Source organism: Kogia breviceps, chromosome 15, assembly GCF_026419965.1.
Source record: "Kogia breviceps isolate mKogBre1 chromosome 15, mKogBre1 haplotype 1, whole genome shotgun sequence".
NCBI lineage: Eukaryota > Metazoa > Chordata > Mammalia > Artiodactyla > Physeteridae > Kogia > Kogia breviceps.
Window position 1 is genome coordinate 64,079,592 of NC_081324.1, and position 21,914 is coordinate 64,101,505.

Here is a 21,914-nt window from a genome sequence, read left to right on the forward strand (position 1 = left end):
CCCTCGTGGTGTGCGGGTTTCTCATTGTGGTGGCTTCTCTTGTTGCAGAGCGCGGGTTCTAGGCGCACTGGTTTCAGAAGCTGTGGCTTGCGAGCTCTAGAGCACACGCTCAGTAGTTGGGGCACGTGGGCTTAGTTGCTCCACAGCATGTGGGAACTTCCCGGACCAGGGCTCGAACCTGTGTCCCCTGCATTGGCAGGCGGATTCTTAACCACTGCGCCACCAGGGAAGTCCGCTGGCCCCTCCTTGACCTTAGTGTCTACTTCTGGACTCTGCACCATGAAGTCCCCCACATGTCCCAGCACAGCTGAGGGTGGCATGCAGTAGGTGGTTGTTCTATGGTTAATGGGTGTGTAAGTGAAGTGAGGCTTGGGGGCGAGCACAACGCTGGAAAGATTGTGGGGGGACAGGTGCCACCCTCGCCGGCTGGCGGATGTCCATCAGGGGAGGCCAAGAGGAGTCATCAGGGACCGGTGCCATGGATGGCAGGCCCCAGACCATCATCTCACAAAGTTTAACAAAAGCCAGTAATCTATCAATGTGAACTTGTAGAAACTGTCTTACTTCCTATTTCCATAGAATTTGACCAAAGCAGTTGCCTGGCCCAGGGAAAGGGGGACATTTAACACTCGGGCTAGGCCATGTGGGTTGGTGAGCACATTTCGGTTCCCCAGTCACATGCAACCCTGCAGAAGCCACAGAAAGTGCAACACGGGTCCTAGGATCCTAGCTTTTAGTATGACAGCCACGTCTGCCCCCACCGAGTCGCAGGCAGTGTTCTCACAGCTCAGACCTGCCAGTGGCTGCCCTGTCCCATCACAGCCATGTCAGTGTTTACATCTGCCCAAGGGAATCCCATGGTGAGGGACGCTGGGTGCCCAGCAGCATCTCTGCAGCCCATGAGTGCAGAGGACCCCATGTAGGAGGCCGCCGTGGGGGCGGGGCCAGGCAGCACAAGACTTAGGACCAAGAACAGGTTTATTCAGATCCATGGTCGGTTACAAGTTTGGTTTGGTTACTGGTCACAGGCCCCAAATGCCACTACTCTGAGTTTACATCAAAATACAAAGCCCAATACTTACAGTTTGAAAACTTAAAAAAATACACCAAAGACTAAGGCTTTTAAAAATCTCAGTTGAAAAGTTCTCCCTGGTGTGTCATCTGTAGAATGAAACGCGTGTGAGATGCTGTGAAGATTTCTGACAGTGAACTCGCATTCGTCATATACTTTGGATATTTAAATGTTACCAAAAATCAGTGTCTTTGAGCGCTTGATTTGATTGAAGATAAAAACGATGCTTTTGACCATCTTTGATTGTAGACCACCCACAGGGAACAAGGTGTTGATGGCCCTGACGACCTGCTCTGTGGCCTGGGGGCATCTGTGTTCTCGGAGGGTCTCTCCTCAAAAGAAAGCATGTGGCCCAGACATGGAACTACTGGGAAAATACAGTGGTCCTAGCTTTGCCAAACGCGGCAGCAAAATCAGGTTTAAAATCATGAAACAGAGGAGAACCACTGTCTAATTTTCTTAGGGCTCTCTTTTAGGGCCTGATTCTTCTCTGGAGCCAGAGGCTGGGTTCCCATCTTGGGGTCTCACCGCCCACCTCCAGGGCGGCAAAGGCAGAGGCCGCAGGCTATCCGGGGAGGCCCAACTCCTGAGCTTCACACACTGAGGAAGACAAAGGCATCGCCCTGCAGGCCCTCCGGCTGAGGAAAGGGGGAAGCCCAGGGCCGGCTGCCTGCCCCGCGTGCCTACGTCTCTGCCTGGCCCTGCCCTTGCATTTCAGGTTTTCTTCAGATGGTTCCAGGGCTGCAAGAAAATGCCGCCTGGAAGCACGAAGGTGACAGGTAATGGGTGCAAAGTGGCCTCCCCGGCGCCTGGGGGCGGTGGCCAGCCCACAGTCAGAGCTGGTGCAGCTTGCCCTGCTCGGTTAGCAGCGTCATGGCCACGGCGTAGAGGACATAGCCCAGCACGAGGAGCAGGGCACAGAGCGGGGGCCTGATGCAGAACAGAGAGGCCACGAAGAAGGCCAGCAGCAGGGCCAGCAGCGTGCGGTAGCTGCCCAGGAAGCGCAGGCTGAGCCGGGGGCCCCGGGCAAGGCTGGCCGCACGCCCCCGCCCCACGGGGCTCAGCAGGTGCCTGTCCGACAGCCCAGGCTCCAGGAGGTGGTAGCGAGAGAAGCTGCCAAGGAAGTCGGCCCGTGAACACAGGGCCGCCATCTGACCTGCAAACTAGAGCACAGACAGGCCCCACTCTCACCTGCCTCTCGAGGGCTGGTGGGGCAGAGGGGCGGCCCTCCCTCCCACACTCACCCTGCGGTTGATGGCGGAGGACAGTCGAAAGAGCACTCGGACCAGGCTGGCAATCTCGTAGCTCCGGATGGGCTGCAACTCCGAGTCCCCTTGGTACTCGATGTCAAAGCGCCGAAGCCCATTGATGATCTGGAAGCAGCAGGAGGTGAGCCCCCGGGAGCCATGGCCAAACTGCCCAGAGGGCCCCAGAGAGCCCGACCCCTTGGGATGTGGGCCTCACCTGATACCTGCCTAGGGGCGTGAGGATGAGTCCATCCTCGCCCACGATGCAGTCTGGGAGGTGCTTCTTCCCGTTCTCATCCTGCGTGGTCCCCAGGGCGAGCGTGAGCTGGGCGAGCTGGGCCTCACTGAGCTGTCGGGGAAACGCCTGCTGTCACTTCCAAGGTGGAGGGAGGCCATCCCCCCGCTGGGCCTCAAACGGCAACGAGGGGCCCAGGTATGTGACACCTGGGGGAGGTGAGCAGAGCCAAGGGCATACCCGGAACACTTGGCACAGGTACTCCAGGGCCTTCTCCAGGTACTCATCCGTCTTGCGGACGCTATCCTGCCCCATCTCGTCCAGGTCGTTGCCCGGGTAGGAGCCATTGGTGTCCGCGGGGTAGAAGCCCAGCCACGACAGGAAGGGACGGGCGGCCGTGCTCTCCCCATACTGGTCAGAGAGGGACTTGGCCGTCTGCTTGGCCTGCGTGATGAGCTGAGCCAGACGCAAGACCTGTGGGTGGGCGGGTGGGCAGTCAGCTGGCTCCGGGCCGCCTCATGGCCCCAACAGCCCAGGGGTGGCTTCCACACAATGAGTTTTAAGGACTAAGGTGCACTTTCCAAGACGGTACGTCTATAATCAGAAAAAAACTAGACTCCACTGAACAAGACAGGGAAGGGGTGTGAAATGCCAGAGCCCAGAGGGCCCCGACCACTCACCAGTGCCCGGATCTCGGGCCCAAACATTGGGGTGTACTTGCAGTCCTGGCCCTCCAGGCTGTACACGTGGCTCTTCACCTTAAAGGAGGCATCGGTGATGGCTGGTGGCCATGACGACAGGAAGCTGCCGGTGAACGTGGGCACCGTGAAGAGCCGGTGCTGGCGGTGGGGGATGACCAGCTCGGGCTCCAGGAACAGCTGCTCGCCTGGAAGGCAGGATGTGAGCCTGGCTACGGTTCCAACAGCACGGACACCGGGTCTCACCGTAGGTCCCCGAGGGCAGTGACCGCACGGCACAGGCCCAGCTCCCGGAGGTCCCCCCACCCCCACCCATTTCTGCAGGGGAGTGGCTACGAGGAGAGAGCAACAGCGGCCCACAGCCTCCCAAAGCCACCACTACGAGCCACCAGGGACGCGGCTCAGAGCTCTGTTCCCCTCCTGTGGGGCACACATGCAACCCCCGCGAGTGCAGAGGTGACAGGGCCAGCAGGGGCCTCACCCCGCTGGATCATCTCAGCCAGGTTTGGCTGCGCGAAGACCTTGGCCACACGGAACACCATGAGTGCGTTCTTAGGACTGACGAGGTCCGTGCGCAGTGCGCGGCTCAGGAAGCCCAGGAAGAGCTTGGTGTAGACAAGCAGGTTCTCTTGCACGAAGGGCGCCCTGTGGGCGGACGAACATCAGGGCTCCTCCCTGGCTTCCGGTCTTCCCCAGGTATCACGAATGGTGGCAGAGCGGCCGGGAGTGACACGAGGGGGCAGGACAAGCGGGCAAAGGTGAGGCCCCAAGGACAGAATCCTCCACAGATGAGGCCCATTCCCAGGACCAAGGCCATTGGGGGCAGGGCAGCCGTGCTGCAGGGCTGGCAAGGAAGGGCTATGGGGAGGTTTATGTGAGTCGATGTGGGAAAGGGACAAAAGGACAGGGGCTGCCAGTTGTCCCCAAGGGAGCAATCCTGGAGCCTGGGCAAGTCCCAGCAGGGGCCAAGGGGTGGCCCGGGTCCCCTGCCTGCAGGACCTCGGGGCCAAGCTCACCATCTCTCTGACACACTCCGGGCCTGGCAGTCACTGCTCGGGGCCTGTTTCTCGGGTGCATACCTCCAGGGCTGCAGATAGCTCAGCCACATCTCCAGGACCTGGGGAAACACGTGCAGCTGCAGCAGGTGGCTGGCGCTCAGGTGGGCGGGAACGCAGGGGGAGCCCGTGCCCCCTCAAGACGCCTGGCCCCTCAGAACAGGTCACCCAGCAGGCTTTCCCCAGAGTGCAGCGGAGGGCAGCTTCATGAAGCTGGGAACCCACCCTGCATGGACAGCTGGGTTCAAGGTCGCAGCTGGCAGAACAGCACCAGAGGCCCCCAAGGCCTCTCCTCCCTCATCCACACACACAGGGCAAAGGCCATAGGGCAACACTCACAGCTCTGAATGATGCGTCCAGGGGCCAGTGGCCAAAGCAGTGCTGCAGAAAGAGGTAGAGCTTCTGCTGGACAAACCTCGGGACGGCGGCCCTGTGGGGGAGGGGGCGTCACCTCACAGGGGAGCCTGGCACCCGCTGGGGGCAAAGCCTCCTATTTTTAGCCCCATTCCTCAGAGGAAATTCCAAAGTTCAGAGAAGTTAGAGAACATTCCAGGGACACACAACACATGTGGCCGATCCAGTGTGGCTCCTGTGTGCGCCTCAGCTCAGCACGGCCCACCCATTTTACCAGCTCTGCTGACCCTATTGGCCTGGGAGTCAGGCCACGGCCCTTGCCCTGCCAGGGTGGTGTGGGGTGGGGGTGAGGTGCAGCACAGAGTCTCCTGCCACAGGGGAGGAAGGGGGAAGAGGGGGCAGCAAGACGGGGTCTCTCCTGGGCCAGCCTGAGAAGCAGCCAGGCAGCCCCCACCCACCTCTGGGCCAGGGTGGCAGTGAGGAGACAGTCCCAGGAAGGCTTGAGGTGACTGCCCCCCTGCCCACAGCCCATACCCACCGTTTGAACTCCTCCAGGGGGCTGGCGGCGTGGGAGTGGGCGGAGGGCGAGGTCTGCTCGGGCCGCAGGCTGTTGGCGAAGGCGTGCAGGTGCTTCAGCAGCAGCCGCACCACCAGCACATGCTCCTCGGTGGGCATGAAGGACTCCTGGTGGGAGGGCCCTCGTCAGTACCTCATGCTGGGCTGTGCCCACCTCTCCCACCATGGATGCACCACACACGGCGCCCTGGGACGGCCACCGGGGCAGAAGCTCTGCCATGTGCTTCCCTGCACTTCAACACCCTTCATGGAGCCTCTGAGACAAACGCCCTCAGTCCTGCAAGCTCAGCTTTCGGTTCACAAAGGCCAGGAGGGTCTCTGAGACCCCCCACGCACGGGAGAAGCCTGGGGGCCGGCCGCCTGCTCCCCATGCCCACCCCCCAGCCCTCAGGACTCGACAGACTTGTTGGAAGTGCTCTTGGCAGCTTCACTCCAAGGTGAGCAACTCCAAGTAGGGTGCAGATGGCTCCCGGCCCTGCGTGCAGGAAGCCAGGCACCGACTGGCAGCACCCCCCGCTGCCCAGGGCACGGTCTGCACAGGCCTTCCTGGCATGGAAATGCTTCCACAGGCCCACGCAACACACCCCAAGGCCGCTATGCCTGGGGTGGGAGGCGGGGGATAATGTCCTTCTGCATGTGTCTATTTTTAGGTCGTTATATGTTGGATTTGCAGCATTTTGGCAAAAAAAAAAAAAAAAAAAAAAAAGGGATACTTTAACAGTAATAAAAAAACACAGAGCATCCTCTGTGCCAGGCTGACTATGCCCAGGGAGCTATCCCCTTTATCGTTCCCAGGAACTGAAACCCCCACTGCATCTCTCCCCCGCCCTCCACATTTCCAGGGGCAACTCCCTGCCCCACGTCCGGTAATGGGCTACTTTCTCTCTACATTTGTCAGTCAAAGCACTTTCTTCCAGTGCCTCCCTTCTCTGAGCCAAATGCCCACAGGAGCCCCTGGTCACAGCTGTACGTGGACACTTACGGGGCCAGGCCTCCTGCCGTGAAGGTGAAGGCAGAGGCCCTGCTCTTTGCCAGGTGAGGCCCTCCCCAGCCCAGGCCTGAGTGGCACCCACTTCTGCACGTGGCCCACCCTCGGCACCCCTTCTGGAACATTCTCTCCCTCCTCAGTGCAGCTGCCGCATCTGCTCAAATTCAAGTTCAGTGGTGTGTGGCCCCACCTAGGGTGATGGGGACAGAGCCCTGGCCGTGAGCACAGCTCTAGACACACGTCTCTGCCCAGACTTCCCAGTGGTTGCGTCGTGGAGCAGCAAACTTCACGACCCCGTTGGCCCCAAACACCCAGCTCGCTGACACTGGTCACTCCTGCCTAAGCAGATGGCAGTCCCCACAAGGTCACCACCCATGAGCCCTGGGGCCTCCACATCCTTGGTCAGTCCCCAGCATCAGGCCTGTACTGCAAAGGCCACACTACTTTGCCCCCATGAACCGGGGCTGAGCACGGAGCCCTAAGACATCCGAGGACTCGACACCTTGGCTGGCCTGGGGCTTGGCCAGGTGGGTTCGGTGACCTCTCCCCCACAGCCAGTGGGGTCCTGTGCATCACTCCCAGCTATGTGGCCGCACACCCTGAACCCAGGTCCAGGCCGAAGGGCCTGGCTGTGCTTGGAACTGGTCTCTGGTCACCCCAGCCAGCCCCCAGCCAGACCCTGGCTACTGAGTGGGACATGAGCTCTGGGGTTAAACCATGGGGCGGGGGTGAAAGGGAACAAAACGAAAGCAGTACTTGGTGGGCGTGGAGGGCCTGGAGGCTGGGTTGGGCAGGGCTGTGGAGGGCGCTGCAGACACTGAGTCGGTAGTGCAGGACCTCCAGCTGAGAGACAACAGCAGAGAAGCCGAGAGAAGGGGGAGGGGGAGGGGAGAGAAAGAAATAGTGAGGAACCCAGAAGTAAGGACAAGAAAAACAAAAACAAAAGCACAAGTCAGTGACAATCCAAACAATCACAGCCCAGCAGCATCAGGCCAATGAGACACCAACCACCCCCTCCGGGCGTGATCCTCCAGCTGCCAGGCAGAGGGAGGACAGACCCACAAGGTCACCTGGGAGGCCCCTCCAGCCCGAGGTCAGCCCGACCCCATTGCACCGGGTGCAGCACGTGGCAGCAGCCCAGCGGAGCCCAGGCACCTCCCTGGGACACGATGCCGGTCATCAAGGCCCGAAGACCCAGGCTTCAGTAAAGAAACTTGAGAAGCCAGTTCTAGACGGAGGCCTCTGCCCAGAAGAGAAAAATATGTAATTTACTGGACTTCCTGGGTTGTCCGGAAAAGATATTTATCAGCACATGATGGAATCAATTCCTAGACCCAGAGTCCCATCCTGAAAGGTTTTGTGCACGGGGCTGGTTCCCAGCCCACCAGGTCCCACATCCTGGAAATGGTTAACGTGGTGTTAACACTTACTGGTTCTAATTCTGGGAAGACCAACCTCTACCTCCTTCTACCTCACCAGGAGCCCCCAGACACAGCCACACACACCCAGAAGTGGCTGGAACCCTGAGGCCAGGGGTGACAGCTGAGCTAGCACACCGTCTGCCCCCAATCCCAGAACCTCCGCCCTATCTCCCTGCAGCTAACTGCAGCCAGAGCTGTTCCAGCACACGTCCTGCACCATGAGGGCCCGCCTCCCGCCCCAGTGCCATGCTTCACACAGAAGAGGCCTGAAGGAACGTGCCAGATGCTGGGGAGACGGGCACAGCCAGAGACACGCAGGGCTGGGGCGGGAAGGGGCACGGCCGCACTCAGCAAGGAAATGGGAAGCCCACGGTCCCCCTTCAGGCCCCAGCCCGGGCTCACAGCAGCCTGCAGGGAGCGTGCGTGTGCCTGGACCCAGCCCAGCCACAGCCGCACTGAGGGAGCTCCAGGAGCTGCACTTCCCGCACCCAGAAAACCCGGCAAACTGACCCCAGGGTTACGTGGGACCAGCAAGGACTTCCACGTGGTGCGGGGCAGGCCTGGACAGACGGCAGGGGCCTTGGATGAAACAGACCCTATGGTTTCCCACACAGCCCGCCTCCTCGGGTTTTGTTTTTCTGCCTCAACAGGTGGCAAAGGGCAGAAGGTTTCTGGGCGCCTGGTGGGGCCTTCATGGTGCCTCCCCCGCACCGACCCAAGTCAACCTGAGCAGCCCTCACCCTCCTATGACCGTGGGGAGGAGCGGGAAGGCCCCTCCCCATATGGACTTGGTGTTCCCCCAGGTGACCGGCAGCTCGGAAGGGCCCTCTGGCCAGCAGAGCTACGGCTAAGACCTGAAGTGGGCGGGCTGCCCCGGGCTCCCGAGACAGATGTGCAGACAGGAAGGTGACACCGCGAAGCAGCCTCTGCTAGACCAAGTCCCACGCGCCCCACAGGGTAGCCAGCCCCACCCACCGGGCAGCGGCAGGAACATGCAGCGGCAAGTGCGCTCTGAAAGCAGACGGGGGCATGGTAGGCGCTTTGTGACGCAAGAGGCCCAGGATGGATTCCCAGCTCCACCCCCGTTGTCCTCCTCCTCCTCCTCCTGTGCGGGGCAAAGAATGGAGGCTGGGACACTCTGCGCTCTAAGAGGAATGTTGGGGCTGCGTCCCAGTCCTCCGTGCGGCAGAACCCTGGACTGGGGAGCAGGACCACTGAGGGAAGGGCACAGGCCACTGTTCCAATGTGACCCACAGATTCTTAATTCCTAAGGAAGCCCTCGAGGACTCTGACTGGCAGCAGCAAAAGCAAAGTCTAAGGAGCAAACTGCTGCATGGAAGCGGCACACTGCAGTCTTGCGTGCAGGCTGTGGACCTGAGCACCTCTCCCTAACTCAACAGAACTGTTCTACCCCGACCAGCCCTGTGGCCACAGTCCCTGGAGGGGGCCAGGGACTCCAGGCCTCTGCACACACGTGAGCTGCCCAGCAAGGGAAGGAAGAAAAGGAGAGGAGGAGGAGGAGACAGCCCAGGCCACATGCAGGAGGGCGTCAGACCCCACCCACCGCAGGAGGGCTGCTGCCACTGCTCTGGAGGACATGAAGGGCAGCAGGGCCACCAAGGTGGGCAGAGTCTGCTGGGCGCCACCGCAGCAGGACAGCAGGAGGCGCTGTGACTCCCAAAGGCACCCACGGCTCCCATGCCCCGGAACACGAGCACCACAACCACATCTGTTCCTGCTGCCAGGGAGAGGGCTCTGCAAGTAGCCCTGGGAGGCCCAGAGAGGACGGGCCTCAGCCACCAGGGTGCAAGCCCAGCACAGAAGACAACCTGCCTGCTGCTCCTCACTTGCGGGAGGCGAGATGGCAGGTGCTGGGTCCCACTAGCCAGTCCTTGAAACTAACTGAAATCAAGGCCAAGCAGCAGCAGGCTGACCAGGGCCAGCGCGGGAGGCGGGAAGAGAAACCGCGGCAGCAACATACCTTGGCGTGAGGGGACTGCATTTTTTGGTACATCTCCAAAGAATAATGATGAAGCCACATTTCAACAAAAACCTGCAAAAGAGCATTAGCTGGTCAAAAGGTCTTTGACAAGGCCGTCAAGACCATTCAATGAGGGACAGCCTCTTCAACATGTGCTGCTGAGAAAACAGGGTGCCCACATGCAAATGAGCACAGTCAGACCCTCACTCTACATTGTAAACAAGTAACAACTCAAAATGGATCAAAGACGTAGAATATAAGAGCTTCAACTGTAGAACCTTAAAAGAAAGCATGGGGGAATGCTTCACAACAATGGATTTGACAGTAATTTTTTAGATGTAAGTCCAAAACCATGGGCAACAAAGGAAAAAACTGGACTTCATGAAAATTAAAAGCTTTTTTGCATCAAAAGACACAACATGCATAGTAAAAAAGCAGCCCACAGAATGGGTAAAATATTTGCAAATCATGTATCTGAAAAGGGATTAACATCCAGACTATACAGAGAACACCGAGAAGTCAACAACAAAAGATCCCAATTCAAAAATGGGCAAAGGACTTGAATAGATGTTTCTCCAAAGAAGATACACACGTGGCCAACAAGGACGTGAAACACTGCTCAGCACCACATGTCACCAGGGCAGAGCATACCAGTCATGACGATTAGGGTGGCAACAGTCAGAAACCCAGAAAACGAGTGTTCCGAGGGTGTGGGGAAACTGGACCCCTTGTGCACTGCTGGTGGGGATGAAAAATGGTGCAGCCACCATGGAAAACAGCATGGCAGGTCCTCAAAAAACTAAACAGAATTACCGTACAGCCCAGTAATCCCACTTCAGAACAGATAATCAAGAGGACAGAAAGCAGGGTCTTAAAGAGACAACTACACACTCATGTTCACCACAGCCAAGAGCTGGAAGCAGCCCAAGTGTCCATCAGATGGACAGATAAACAAAACATGGTTACACACACACAGCAGAATTTAACTCAGCTTTAAAAAGGAAGGAAATTCTGACACATAGTACAACATGGATGAGCCTTGAAGACACTATGCTGAGTGAAGCCAGTGAGTCATTAGAAAGAAAAATACTGTGTGATTCCACGGACAGAGGCAGCGAGAAGAGTCAGATTCACAGAAACAGAGCAGGGTGGTGGGTGTGGGAGCTGGTGGGAGGGGGACTGAGGAGCTGCTGTTTGACAGGTATAGACTTTCAGTCTTACAGGATAGGAAGGTTCTGGAAACCCATTACAACAATGTAAACATACTTAGCACTACTCAACTATATGCTTTAAAATGGTTAAGACTTAGATTTTACATTATGTATGTTTTACCTCGGTTCCCAAATAAAATCAGAACCCCATCTCATCCACACTCCAGGCTCTCAACAAGCCATGCTTGTGGTGACCCACTCAGCCCCAGCACCCAGCATCAGAACAGCAGAATATCTCCAAGGTGGTGCTGAAGAGACAGGCCTGGGGTCTGCTGGAGCCACACAAGTTCACACACAGGCCTGCCGTCCCCACTGGGGCCCCCTGACATGGAGGGGATGGGGTCCTGCTGACCAAGGGGAGGCCCCCCCATTCAGTGCCCTAAACACGCTGCTGCAGCAGGGCTTACTATCCACCCCTCCCAAACCACGGTAGCAGTCGGACACGGTGACCCAAGCCACTGGAAACTGAAAGGCTGGGCAGCCATCATGTCACCACAATAAGATAGGACTCTGTGGACAGGGTGTCCAGGGGTGAAAACACTGCCAGTGACACAGAGGTGAGACAAGTGGGCAAATTCTTTCTCATCTGTGTTAAACGTCACAGCAGAGACACTAACAATTGACAGCCACGCCCAGACCAAGGGGCAGTCTTTAGGCCCTTGCACCCTGGGGTGTGCGATGCTGAGCAGTTTATCTGAAACAGAAGCAGAGAAGGCACCCAGGCTCTCACCTGGAGCAGCGTCTCCGACCTCCAGATCTCGTGGGAGGCGGGGTCTGCATTCACAGACGTCTGATGAGAGATGTGTCGCTTCAGGAGGCTGGTGTGGTGCAGGCCGTAGGACGCAAAAGGCACGGCTGGCGTCCTGAGAGAGACACAGAAGCAGATCTCTGTCAGCAGGCTCCCACAGGTGTGACCAGGGCAATCTGGGCCTCAAACCCAGGACAGCAGCAACAAGTACAACCTGTGGAAGCGTCTAATGACCCTCAAGTCCACGTTGCTGTGTGTGAATAAACAAACAGAAGAGTGAGTTTTCCATCCACATCTGCCCACTGATAAATGCAGGACGGGTGAGATCAGAAAAGCGTCGTTTGCCAACCACCCTATTCACAATGGATCTGGCTGAAATGAAGACCATGAGGGAGGCCGACACTGCCGACAAGAGCGGGGGCTCAGTGGATCTTCCCACTAAGTCCCCTGTTCACTAATTGAGGCCCAAAGACCTTCGTTAACTTTATAGGAGGAAAACCTGGCATCACCCTCAGCCCAGCAAGCGGGCTCATGGGCACCACAGCAGCCGCTGTGGTGCCCCCGCCAACGATACCCAACCTGGGCCTAATCATGGGAAACACCCGAGGACCCACTGTGCACACACCAGCTGTCAAGGGCAGGAAAGGCTGTGGGACCTTCTGGACAACACAGAGACAGCCGCGTGTGGGAAATGACCCTGCACGGAACCCAGCTGTGTGACAGCCACGAGTGGGGCAGCTGGTGAAACCCAAGTGGGGTCTGGGGATGAGATGGTGGCCTGGCAGCAACACTGCCTCCTGATTTGAACGGAATGGCTGCGGTTACGGAGATGCATACGCTTTCAGAAAACACACCCTGAAATGTTGAGAGGTAACAGCACCGGGTCTGTAACTTACTCAAATGGCCCAGGAAAAAACACACACAAATTAAAGAGAATAAAACAACTCGGAAATCAACAGGGATGAGGGCCTGTGAAAGTTGTTACATGTAGCAATGTGTAACATCTGAAATTATTTTGTGAAAACAAATCAAATCCAGCCCAGAAAACTGCCTAGCAGCTGAAGTCTGCCTTTGAAGGGGTGTGAATCCAGGCCACACCCGGTCCTCCCCAGAGCCCAAATCCGTCCTCCACTCCCCAGGCCGCAGCATCAGCAACACCTGCGCAGCCCCTCCCCCGCACTCCTCCTCTCCATCCCCTTTCCTTGTGAGCATCTGTCCACACGAGTTTGGGGTGAGTTTGCGGTAACGGCACAGCATGTGCCAGCAAATGTGGGGGGACAGCACCTGCATGAAAGAGCTGCAGCCTCCAGGGAAGGAGTGGGGGCTAATGAGGCAAGGGTCAGAGGAGCACAGGCTCCTCACCCCTGGACAGGCCGGCCTCATGCTACCCTCCTGCTCTGCCCGTGCCAGTGGCTCTTTACCGCAGGCCCCGGCTCAGCAAAGGCCTGGTCCCCGAGTCCACAGGTCCCTGCTAGTCTCACCTGGCCACAGCTCAGTGCTACCCACAAGCCCCTCCTCTCCAGAACCATTCGCCCAGCCCTGCCAATCAGTTCTCAGCTTTGAGTCCCTCACCACCCTGCTCACTGCTGGGCATGGGGCTTGGGTGCCGCGTGTGGAGAGGGTGGCCACAAGCAGAACACGGCCCGTTCCCATACCAGAGCCAGGCCCCGTCCATGAACCTGCCCGCTTCAGAGATGTCCCCCTCACCCTGCCCTCCAGCCTGTACTCAGCTGGGGCTGCAGAATCTCAGGCCTAAAAAAACGTGAGTGCTCCAGACAAGGAGTGGCACCACTGTCCCCGTGAGCAATGCCCTCCAACCAGGAAGTGCCAAGCCTTACCTAGTGGTGGGCTCAGGCCATCTCAGCCACTCACCTGGGAGCCGGTGATGGGCTGGGCCCCCCCGGGCTGGAGGAGAGAGGGGGAAGCACGCTGCCTTCTGTGGGCAGGAACCACGTCAGGTACCTGTCCACCAGGATGAAATAGGCGCAGTCTGAAGTGCGGACGTGGAGGGCCCCCGGGGGCGGCTGGAAAGCAAAGCTCCTGTGAGCGCATGGCTGTGGGCACCACCCCAGGCTGCTGACCCAGCAATCACAGGGCAGTGCCAGGAGAAAAGCCACCACAAAGGGCCTGACTAGACCCCTCAGTCCTGCCCAGCCCATGCACCCCCCCACCCCCCCCACCCTGCCCACACCAGTAGCCACCTCCTACAGGAAGCCTCCCTGACCACCACTCGGGGCACCAGCCCACCCCACATGGCCCATCAAGCCTGCCATCCGCACTAAGTGAGGATGGCCTGAGGGGCAAAGATTGGAGGGAGGGGACCTGGGGAAAGGAGGTAGGAAAGGGAGGAGAAATGGAGGAAGGCAGGCCGACGGCTGGCCCAGCCCTGCTTTGTGTGGACTCAAGCCCTGGGCCTCAGCCCCTCCCCGCACGGGGGCTTCAGTAAAGCAAACCCGGCTCAGAGGCACCCTTTCTGTACCTTTTGAGTGATGAGGCTCAAAGCAAAGAAGAACATGTAATACTCAAATGGATCTGAGGGCCATGTCAGGGAGCAAACGGCAGGTCTGTCAGGCCCCCCCACCCAGCTCTGTGTTGGTCGCCTGGCCTCCCCCACTGCGGGGCCAACAAAGGATACTGAGGGCCAGGTGCAGGCCAAGGCCCCCGGTTGCGGGGAGCTGGACCTTGTTGTGGTACAGTGGGCTGTCAGGGAGCACACGCTCCTGGATGGATGCCTTCACGGGGCCCTGTGGACAGACAGAGGTAGCACTTGGGAAGGCTGCTGAGGAGCCCAGCATACAGACCCCCCTGGGGAACAGTGCTGTGCTCTGCGCGGTGCTTGTGCAAAAAAGCTTCACGCAGACTCTGTCTCTTCGTCCTCACAGACCCGCCACAGTGGGGCTGCAGCTGTGTGCATCTCTGACCCAGCCAGGCACTCGATGGATCCTGTCTGCTTTGTTTCTCATACCCGTAAGTGAGCCACCCCTTAATTCGCCCCCACAGGACTGGAAACTCAGAAAAGACAAAGCTACCAGTCACGTGGCCCTGCCACTCAGCCAGGAGCCAACCAGGCCCTCCCACTGGCAGAGTTCAGATGACCTTTGGAAAACAACAACAACAACAACAAAACAAACCACTGAAGCTCCAATCTGTGATGGCTCCTGGGTCCTGAACAGATACCAGGACATTCTGGCCACTGTCACAGCCCTGCAAGCCTCTGCCCACCCACCAGCACCACAGCCACTGCGCAGGGCACCCAGCCCCAAGCCTGGCTCTCACCACCACAGTTTACTTACAGGCAGGTAAGAGACAGGAAAGTCAAATTTATAGTCTTCAGCTTGAAGTTTATAAACCAACTTCATCATTGGGCCCCTGAACACGAACAACAAAAACAGGGCAAATGAACTGTGAACCATCTTGCTTTGACTGTTCCCTAACAGTGACTGCAAACAAGATCACTGTGAGAGAAAGTCCAGTCCCTCTGGGGTAACAGACCAACCTACCCGGGGTCTAGGAACTCCATGGCGATGCTGTACTCCACAGGGCTCACGCGGCCCTGCAAGCAGCGGAGGTTCCACCCAGGCAGGACGCCGTCCAAGCTGCCAAAAATGCTCTCAACCAGCCACGGGAAGATGGCATGCAGCTCCTGCAACAGTGCAGGGAGATTTTGGGCAAGCTCCTGGGGACCACTGCCTGCCTCCCTTGCTGGCCCTGAGCCAAGGATGTCACTCCCTGGCCCGGAGACCAGCAGGACCAGTGGCGCCCACAGGAGCAGCTGTGAATCCTTTTGTTGTGCTTGTGTGGCTGCTTCATGTCTGATCCTGTTACATAAGCCAGCATATGATTAAAATGTTTATTTAAAAATTCTGGGGGTGGTGGAGGGGCAGTTCAAATTTCCAGATCCACAAGGTTCAAAATGCTCTGGGTGATTCTTACCACTTGCTTCCAGGCCTCTACTCGCCCTCACCCCCCACTACTGCAGGGAGCAAGCAGAAGGGTCGGGCAGGGAAAGAGGAGGATAAGACCCCACAATGGGGATGTCCCTGGTGGCGCAGTGGTTAAGAATCCGCCTGCCAATGCAGGGGACACAGGTTAGAGCCCTGGTCTGGGAAGATCCCACATGCTGCAGAGGAACAAAGCCCATGCGCCACAACTACTGAGCCCGCGTGCCACAACTAGTGAAGCCTGGGCGCCTAGAGCCTGTGCTCCGCAACAAGAGAAGCCACCTCAATGAGAAGGCTGTGCACCAAAATAAAGAGTAGCCCCCGCTCGCCGCAACTAGAGAAAGCCCATGCGCAGCAATGAAAACCCAACGCAGCCAATAGATCAATCAATATATTAAATAAATAAATAAATAATAAAAATGCCAGAAACTTCTGACCCGAAGAGACCTTTATTAAAAAGGATGGAACCGTCCATTCTTCGTCAGGGTAAGCCCTTCCTGTCATCTGGTGGCAACTCCTGGTCCAGGGAGGCCTCCTGAACTGACCCACACCTACTCTGTGCCAATTCGGGGTGTACTTTCAGTACTTACAGCAGGGCTCAACCTTGGCACTGCTGACATTTGGGGGTGGATGCGTCTTTGTCCTGGAGGCTGTGCTGTGCCCTGGGGGACGGATGCCAGCACGCCTGGCCTCCATCCACTCGCGGCCGGCAGCACCACCCCATGTGACAACTAAAAATGCCTCCAGACACTTCTAAGTGTCCCATGTGGGACAGATGGCCCACGGCTGAGAAAGCCTGGTCTACGTGGTCGTGGCCACATGTTTACACGTATCACAAACGTGAGAGTCGCAATACAGGGTCAGGCCTCCGCAGGGCAGCGCTCAGAGGTGGGAGGCAGGGGCTGCAAGAATGCTTTTCCAGGAGTGTGTGAGACACGCCCCCAAGAGACGCTGCAGAACTGTACCTTTGCTGGAAAGTCCTCGATGACTTTAACCAAGTCTTGGCACCGCTGTGCAAAGGGTTTATTTATAGAGTCGGCTTTCAGGCTAGCCTAGAACACACAAGAAACCAAAATAAAGCGAGCACATTTGCTTTGCAGCTTTTGCTGATATTCTGGTGCAAGTCAAAACAGAAATCCAGGGACTTCCCTGGTGGTCCAGTGGTAAAGAATCTTCCATACAATGCAGGGGACATGGGTTTGATCCCTGGTCAGGGAACTAAGATCCCACATGCTGTGGGGCAACTAAGCCAGTGCACCACAACTACTGAGCTCGTGCGCCTCAATTAGAGAGCCCACACACCCTGGAGTCTGTGCACCACAACTAGAGAAGAGAAAACCTGCAAGCCACAATTAGAGAGAAGGCTGCACACTGCAACAAAAGATCCCGCATGCCTCAATGAAGATCCTGCATGCCGCAACTAAGACCCGACACAGCCAAAAATAAATTAAATAAATAAATGATAAATAAATATTTAAAAACAAACAAACAAACAGTAATCCAAGTGACGGGCAGGAGTCAGACACACCACTGGCCTGACTGCCCAGCACCTCACACATCAGGTCATGTGCGTGTCCAGGGCCTACAGGACACCCCTAGGTGAGGCTGGGGTCCCGTGCTCTCTAGGCCAGGACTTTCCAGGCTGGCTCCCAGCTCCCTCTGTCAGGCACCCCAGTTACCTCAGAGAGCTGCACATCATGAGAACAAAATCTACCCGGATCCAATCCACAAGCAGGGGGTTGGCTCCTGGGTCAGCCCCGCAGCCAGGGGGGGGACCCCACACAGATCAGAGCACTCACCGAGTATGTGCACATGAATGGGAAGTTTCCCCCGAGGCTAAACACCCACCATTTATAGCCCTGTGATTGTGAGCTACCATTTGTTGTCACTGGCCCTCTGACCCAAGACGTCCTTTACCTGTTACCTTCAGAGAGGCAGCAGGCCAAAAACCACAGACAGCATCAGCCAAATGCCAACACTCCGGTAACGGAGAAGCCAGAAAACATTCAGGACAAGAAGTAAGGAAATGTACCCCAGATCAGGGGCGAGGGAAAGCTCTCGTCTATTCTGACCACAAAGGGAAGAAGGCCCTGTGCACATGGATGAACACCAGGAGGAAAGGCCATGTTTCTAACCACAAGGGCTTTGCCCAGGGTATCCAAGGCCCTGGCCACCTCCACACGAGAATGGGGTCCACAGTGTCTCGGTCAGAGGCAGACACCCGGCTGTGCAGGCCTGGGTCGGATCTGCTGGCTCTAGAGGGGCACCGAAGAAGAACATTCTTCCAAATATAGGTTTATAAAAAGTGCAGGCCTAGTGCCCCAGCACAGCAGCCTCTTTCCGTTTTTCACCAATGACAGTTACGGTCATTAAAACACCTCCTTTTGTGTAAGGATTTACAAGACATGAAAATGTGTGTGTATATCTTTCTCCCTTGCTCCTCCCCACACCCCAGGAGACTGAGGAAACGGCATTTCAATCAACTTCTCTTGTAGGTGAGAAAACCAGGGCTCGGCATCTGCATAAACCCAAGGTCCTGTACCAACAGAGGGCAGTGTCGAGCCTGAGGGTTCTCAGCATCATTTCCAGCACATCCATCCCCCCAAAACATCACCACTGGACAGTTTTTCAAGTCAGTGGCAAAACCCTCAAGTCCCTCCACTGCAGAGTGAGGGGGGATGGCACGCGGGCGGGCAGCTGACACTTACCAGCAGGAAGCTGGGCTGCTGCAGGTGGGGGAATGCCATGGCAGCCTCCCGGGCAGGGTCCAGACCGGCCGTCTTAGAGGACCACTGCAAAGAGACAAAGACAAAACCTCAACCTCTGCCACACAACAAGACACACAAGGCCAGGAAAATATCTGCATAGCTCAGCACCACCGCACTACCAAGGCACACGCTTTACAGAAATGCTGCTTATGTGCCTGCCGTCCACAGGGTCCAGCTCCAGAGCCAGGTCTGTGGCGGGGAACCCTTGGGAACACTTGGTTAAGCTTTTGTGGCACTTTCCACATGCCAGGCCTGGTTCTGAGGGTTCTCCATACATTTCTCATTTAATCCTCGGTGGCAGGCAGGCAGGATTCTAAAGACAGCAGTCCAAGATTCCTGTCTCTGGTCATTCAAACACTCTTCTAGGTGCTGCTGTGAAGGAGTTTTGCAGATACAATTAAAGTCTCAAGTGTGAGAACCGTAAGATACAGGGCAGTCCTGACTCATAGCCAGCAACGAAATGGGGACCTTAGTTCTACCATGCAAAGAGCTGGATCCTGCCAGCAACCTGAATAGGCTTGAAAGCAGATTCTTCCCAAGAGCCTCCAGATAAGAGCAAAGCTGGCCAACAGGTCAATCTCAGCTTTGAGAGACCCTAAGCAGAGAACCCAGCTGAGCCTGCATTTCTGACACATAACCATGAGATAACCAACAGATGCAGCTTTAAGCTGCAAAGTTTGTTAAACAAGAATAGAAAATACATCTTCATAACAACCCTACGAGGTCAGTACAGATAAGGAAATGGAGGCAGTGAGAAAAATCACTTGCCCTCCACCAGCTGGGGAATGGCAGAGCCAAGACTCAAACCCACAGACCTCCTCACTACTCTCTCATAGAGACAGGTGGACACATCTCCTCTGTCTTACTTGTGCTGAGAAGGAAGGGAGGGGACGAGCCAGCTTTGCCAATGGAGCCTTTGAATGGCCACCAGAAAATCAGGGGTAGCTCTCCAGAATCCTACCTCTCTGTGCCCCCAATCAAAAACTGAAAATATCCAGACTTGGACTGAGCAGAGAGGGAGTATGCAAGTCCCACTGATGGGCTGCTGATGGTTTTCCTGGCACAGCTCTGCCCATGGCCTGAGGAACGGTGCTGATGTGGCAACTGGCAGTGTATGTGGATGGAGAGGCTGGGTGGGCAGCTGAGGGGCTGACAGGAGAAATGTATCTCTGCCACTGGGCATTATGAACACCTTCCCATGAAACCGAGCAGAAACCTGCACACTCCCCACCCCTGTACAAAGGCCCCTCCACATCCCCCGCCTCTTGTTTGTAGAAAAGCTGAAGTTTCCCAGGTCTCCCTGAGTCACAGAAGAGCAGGCTCAAGCAGGCTCTTGTCCTAATGATTAGGACAAGAGTCACAGAATCTTTCAGTGTCTGATGCACACTCCTGAGTTGTTTTACAGATACTATAACTGCCACCAGAGGGAAAAAGCCAAATGCATGATGACCAGACAGTACCCATGACATAAGCTGCTCCATCTGTGGCTAGCACGATTCCAAAAACTGGCCTCAAGACAATGAGATTAACGTTATTGCTCATAGTAATCTATATCTTTGTGGGCATCAAAATAATTGTAGCTTGATCTGCCCAATTTTTAGTAAGCAGGCAGCTAAAACTGTTAGCAAAGATGCCACAGACTCATGTCGACATCTTCCACTCTAAGAATATGGCACCCTATGTCAGCATGAAGAAGTCACAGATGAGTCTTCGCCCCTAATCACACAGAAATGGAATGATATCAGACAGTGGGGATCTGTAAGCAGCTCCTTTGCCCTGCTCCTGTTTGCCCATTTCTGATCGCCTCAAACCTTACAGAAATGAGGTCAGCAGGCAACACTTAACCTAACTCCTGACATATGCCCTACTGAATGCACACAATACCTTATTTAACCTATTCTTTCCCTAGATTAAAAGAAGTAGGAATGAAAAATTAAGTAGTTAAAGAATGACTAGCTCTCTACCCCCAGCTTCTCCCTGTGCAATCTGGCAGGAGATCACGCAGGCAAGATAACATCTGAAGAAAGCTCATGAGGAGTCAGCCAGTCCACACCCAATGGAAAATGACGCAGAGCTTGACCTTCTGCCTCGATTCTGAGATTCTTTCCCCTTCTTCTCCTTAATAACTGTCACGGCTGAGCAGAATCTTTGGAGTGCGTTCTGGGACACCAGTCCACCTTCTCCCCGGTTGCTGGCCTTCTGAGTAAATCAAACTTTCCTTTGTACCAGCACTTGTCTCTGGAGTATTGGCTTTTGAGCTGGGAGGAGCCGAGTCTGAGTTCAATAACACTGAGACTGTTCAACTCCTAATTAAACTAGCTATGGGTTTCAGTTTTGTTTTTTTGGTTTTTTTTGCGGTACGCTGGCCTCTCACTGCTGTGGCCTCTCCCGGTGCAGAGCACAGGCTCCGGACGCGCAGGCCCAGCGGCCATGACTCACGGGCCCAGCCGCTCCGCGGCATGCGGAATCCTCCCGGACTGGGGCACGAACCCGTGTCCCCTGATTCGGCAGGCGCACTCTCAACCACTGCGCCACCCGGGAAGCCCTGGGTTTCGGTTTTAAGGATGACTTAAATGAAAAGCTTCAGTCCTGAACTAAGTAGTCCAGAGAACACTGCACTACTCCAAAACGATCAAAGCAGCATAAAACCCTTAACTGTTTGCTAAGGGCAGAGCTTTACAAATGATGAAGTAAATGCTGTTCCTTGCTCAGAGCAAGTTTTCAGAGGTAGTGGCTAAAGGAATGAGCCCGAGGCGCCCAAGCAGGGTGTTTCGGAGAGAGGGCAGCGTCTCCCCGCCCCGGTTCTCCCCGCCGCGCCGCCCGCGCTGTGCGCCCAGCCTCCGCTTCATCCCTCCACCTCCACACCCGCTGCCTTCAGGAGCGGCTTCCAGTCCGCTTTCGGGGTCCCTCCCGTGAGCCGCAGCCCCGTCAACGCCAATCTCGCCAGGGCCTCCCTCTGGCCGCGCTGCGAGCGGGGCGTGCTCTCGCCTGCCGCTCACTACTGCCCCGTGAAGGGAGCACCGAGGACCCCGGGTCACAGACGTGGAAACTGAGGCTCCGCAAAGCCGGCCCACACCGGGGAAGGCGAGGAAGGGTCGGGTCGGGCCGGGGCCGAGACCCACACTGCTCCCCCCACACCGCTCGCTGAGCCCGACTCTCCCTCCTCCACCGCGCGCAGCGAACGTTAACGGGGGGCCCACCGGGGTGGGGCGTGAGAGGTGAGCGGGAAGGCGACGACGGGAGGGCGCAGCCCGGCCCTCTGCGCCCTGCCGGCCCGGCCCGAGGCCCGGGGCTCGCGTGGGAACAGAGCTGTCTTCGGCGGAAGTTTGAAGTGGCCGCCGGGACGCGGGGCCGCACCGCGAGCGAGTCCCACCATTCACCTGAAGGAACCACAGAGTCTCCCGCTTCAAGGACCGAGGCCGCCATTCGGCGACTCGGCGACCCGGCGCCGAAATGTCGTCATCAAACTGCGCGTGGCGTCACGTTCCCCCGGCCTGGCAGGAAATCCGCCGCCACCTCCTCTGGCTGACACAGTAAAAGGCGCGTGCGCAAAGCGAAGGCCCGACTCGGAACGCGCGTGAGCAGCGGGGAAATCCGCCGTAAGGAGTGCGCGTGCGCG

The 21,914-nt window shown here is 56.9% G+C and overlaps 1 protein-coding gene across 7 annotated transcripts; it reads right to left on the reverse strand.

Annotated features, from left to right (window-relative positions):
• Nucleotides 1-960: 960 nt before the first annotated feature.
• SMPD4 (sphingomyelin phosphodiesterase 4) lies at nucleotides 961-21,844 on the reverse strand. 7 transcript variants are annotated; one of them, XM_059041130.2, is made up of 20 exons: nucleotides 21,676-21,844; nucleotides 18,236-18,319; nucleotides 16,493-16,579; nucleotides 15,087-15,229; nucleotides 14,880-14,955; nucleotides 14,222-14,330; nucleotides 14,066-14,118; nucleotides 13,459-13,610; nucleotides 11,569-11,701; nucleotides 9,628-9,699; nucleotides 6,982-7,068; nucleotides 5,200-5,345; nucleotides 4,647-4,737; nucleotides 4,269-4,369; nucleotides 3,734-3,897; nucleotides 3,235-3,440; nucleotides 2,795-3,028; nucleotides 2,537-2,668; nucleotides 2,317-2,445; nucleotides 961-2,235 (listed from the first exon to the last, which is right to left on the reverse strand). In XM_059041130.2, the coding sequence occupies exons 2-20, from the start codon at nucleotides 18,272-18,274 to the stop codon at nucleotides 1,906-1,908; spliced, it is 2,484 nt and encodes an 827-aa protein (XP_058897113.1). In that variant the 5' UTR covers nucleotides 18,275-18,319; nucleotides 21,676-21,844; the 3' UTR covers nucleotides 961-1,905. The 7 variants fall into 7 exon arrangements, with proteins under 7 accessions (XP_058897113.1, XP_058897114.1, XP_066871117.1 ...); XM_059041131.2 differs by having other exon boundaries at nucleotides 21,496-21,748; XM_067015016.1 differs by lacking the exon at nucleotides 6,982-7,068 and having other exon boundaries at nucleotides 21,676-21,832.
• Nucleotides 21,845-21,914: the final 70 nt, after the last annotated feature.

Excerpts from the sequence above, each read along its gene's own strand:
- SMPD4 (XM_059041130.2), bottom strand. The coding sequence starts at position 18,274 with ATGGCATTCCCCCACCTGCAGCAGCCCAGCTTCCTGCTG. Across the intron at positions 16,580-18,235 it reads AGCAGCCCAGCTTCCTGCTG|GCTAGCCTGAAAGCCGACTC; the intron begins GTAAGTGTCAGC and ends TGTGTGTTCTAG. Across the intron at positions 3,898-4,268 it reads CGGAGTGTGTCAGAGAGATG|GGCGCCCTTCGTGCAAGAGA; the intron begins GTGAGCTTGGCC and ends GTCCGCCCACAG.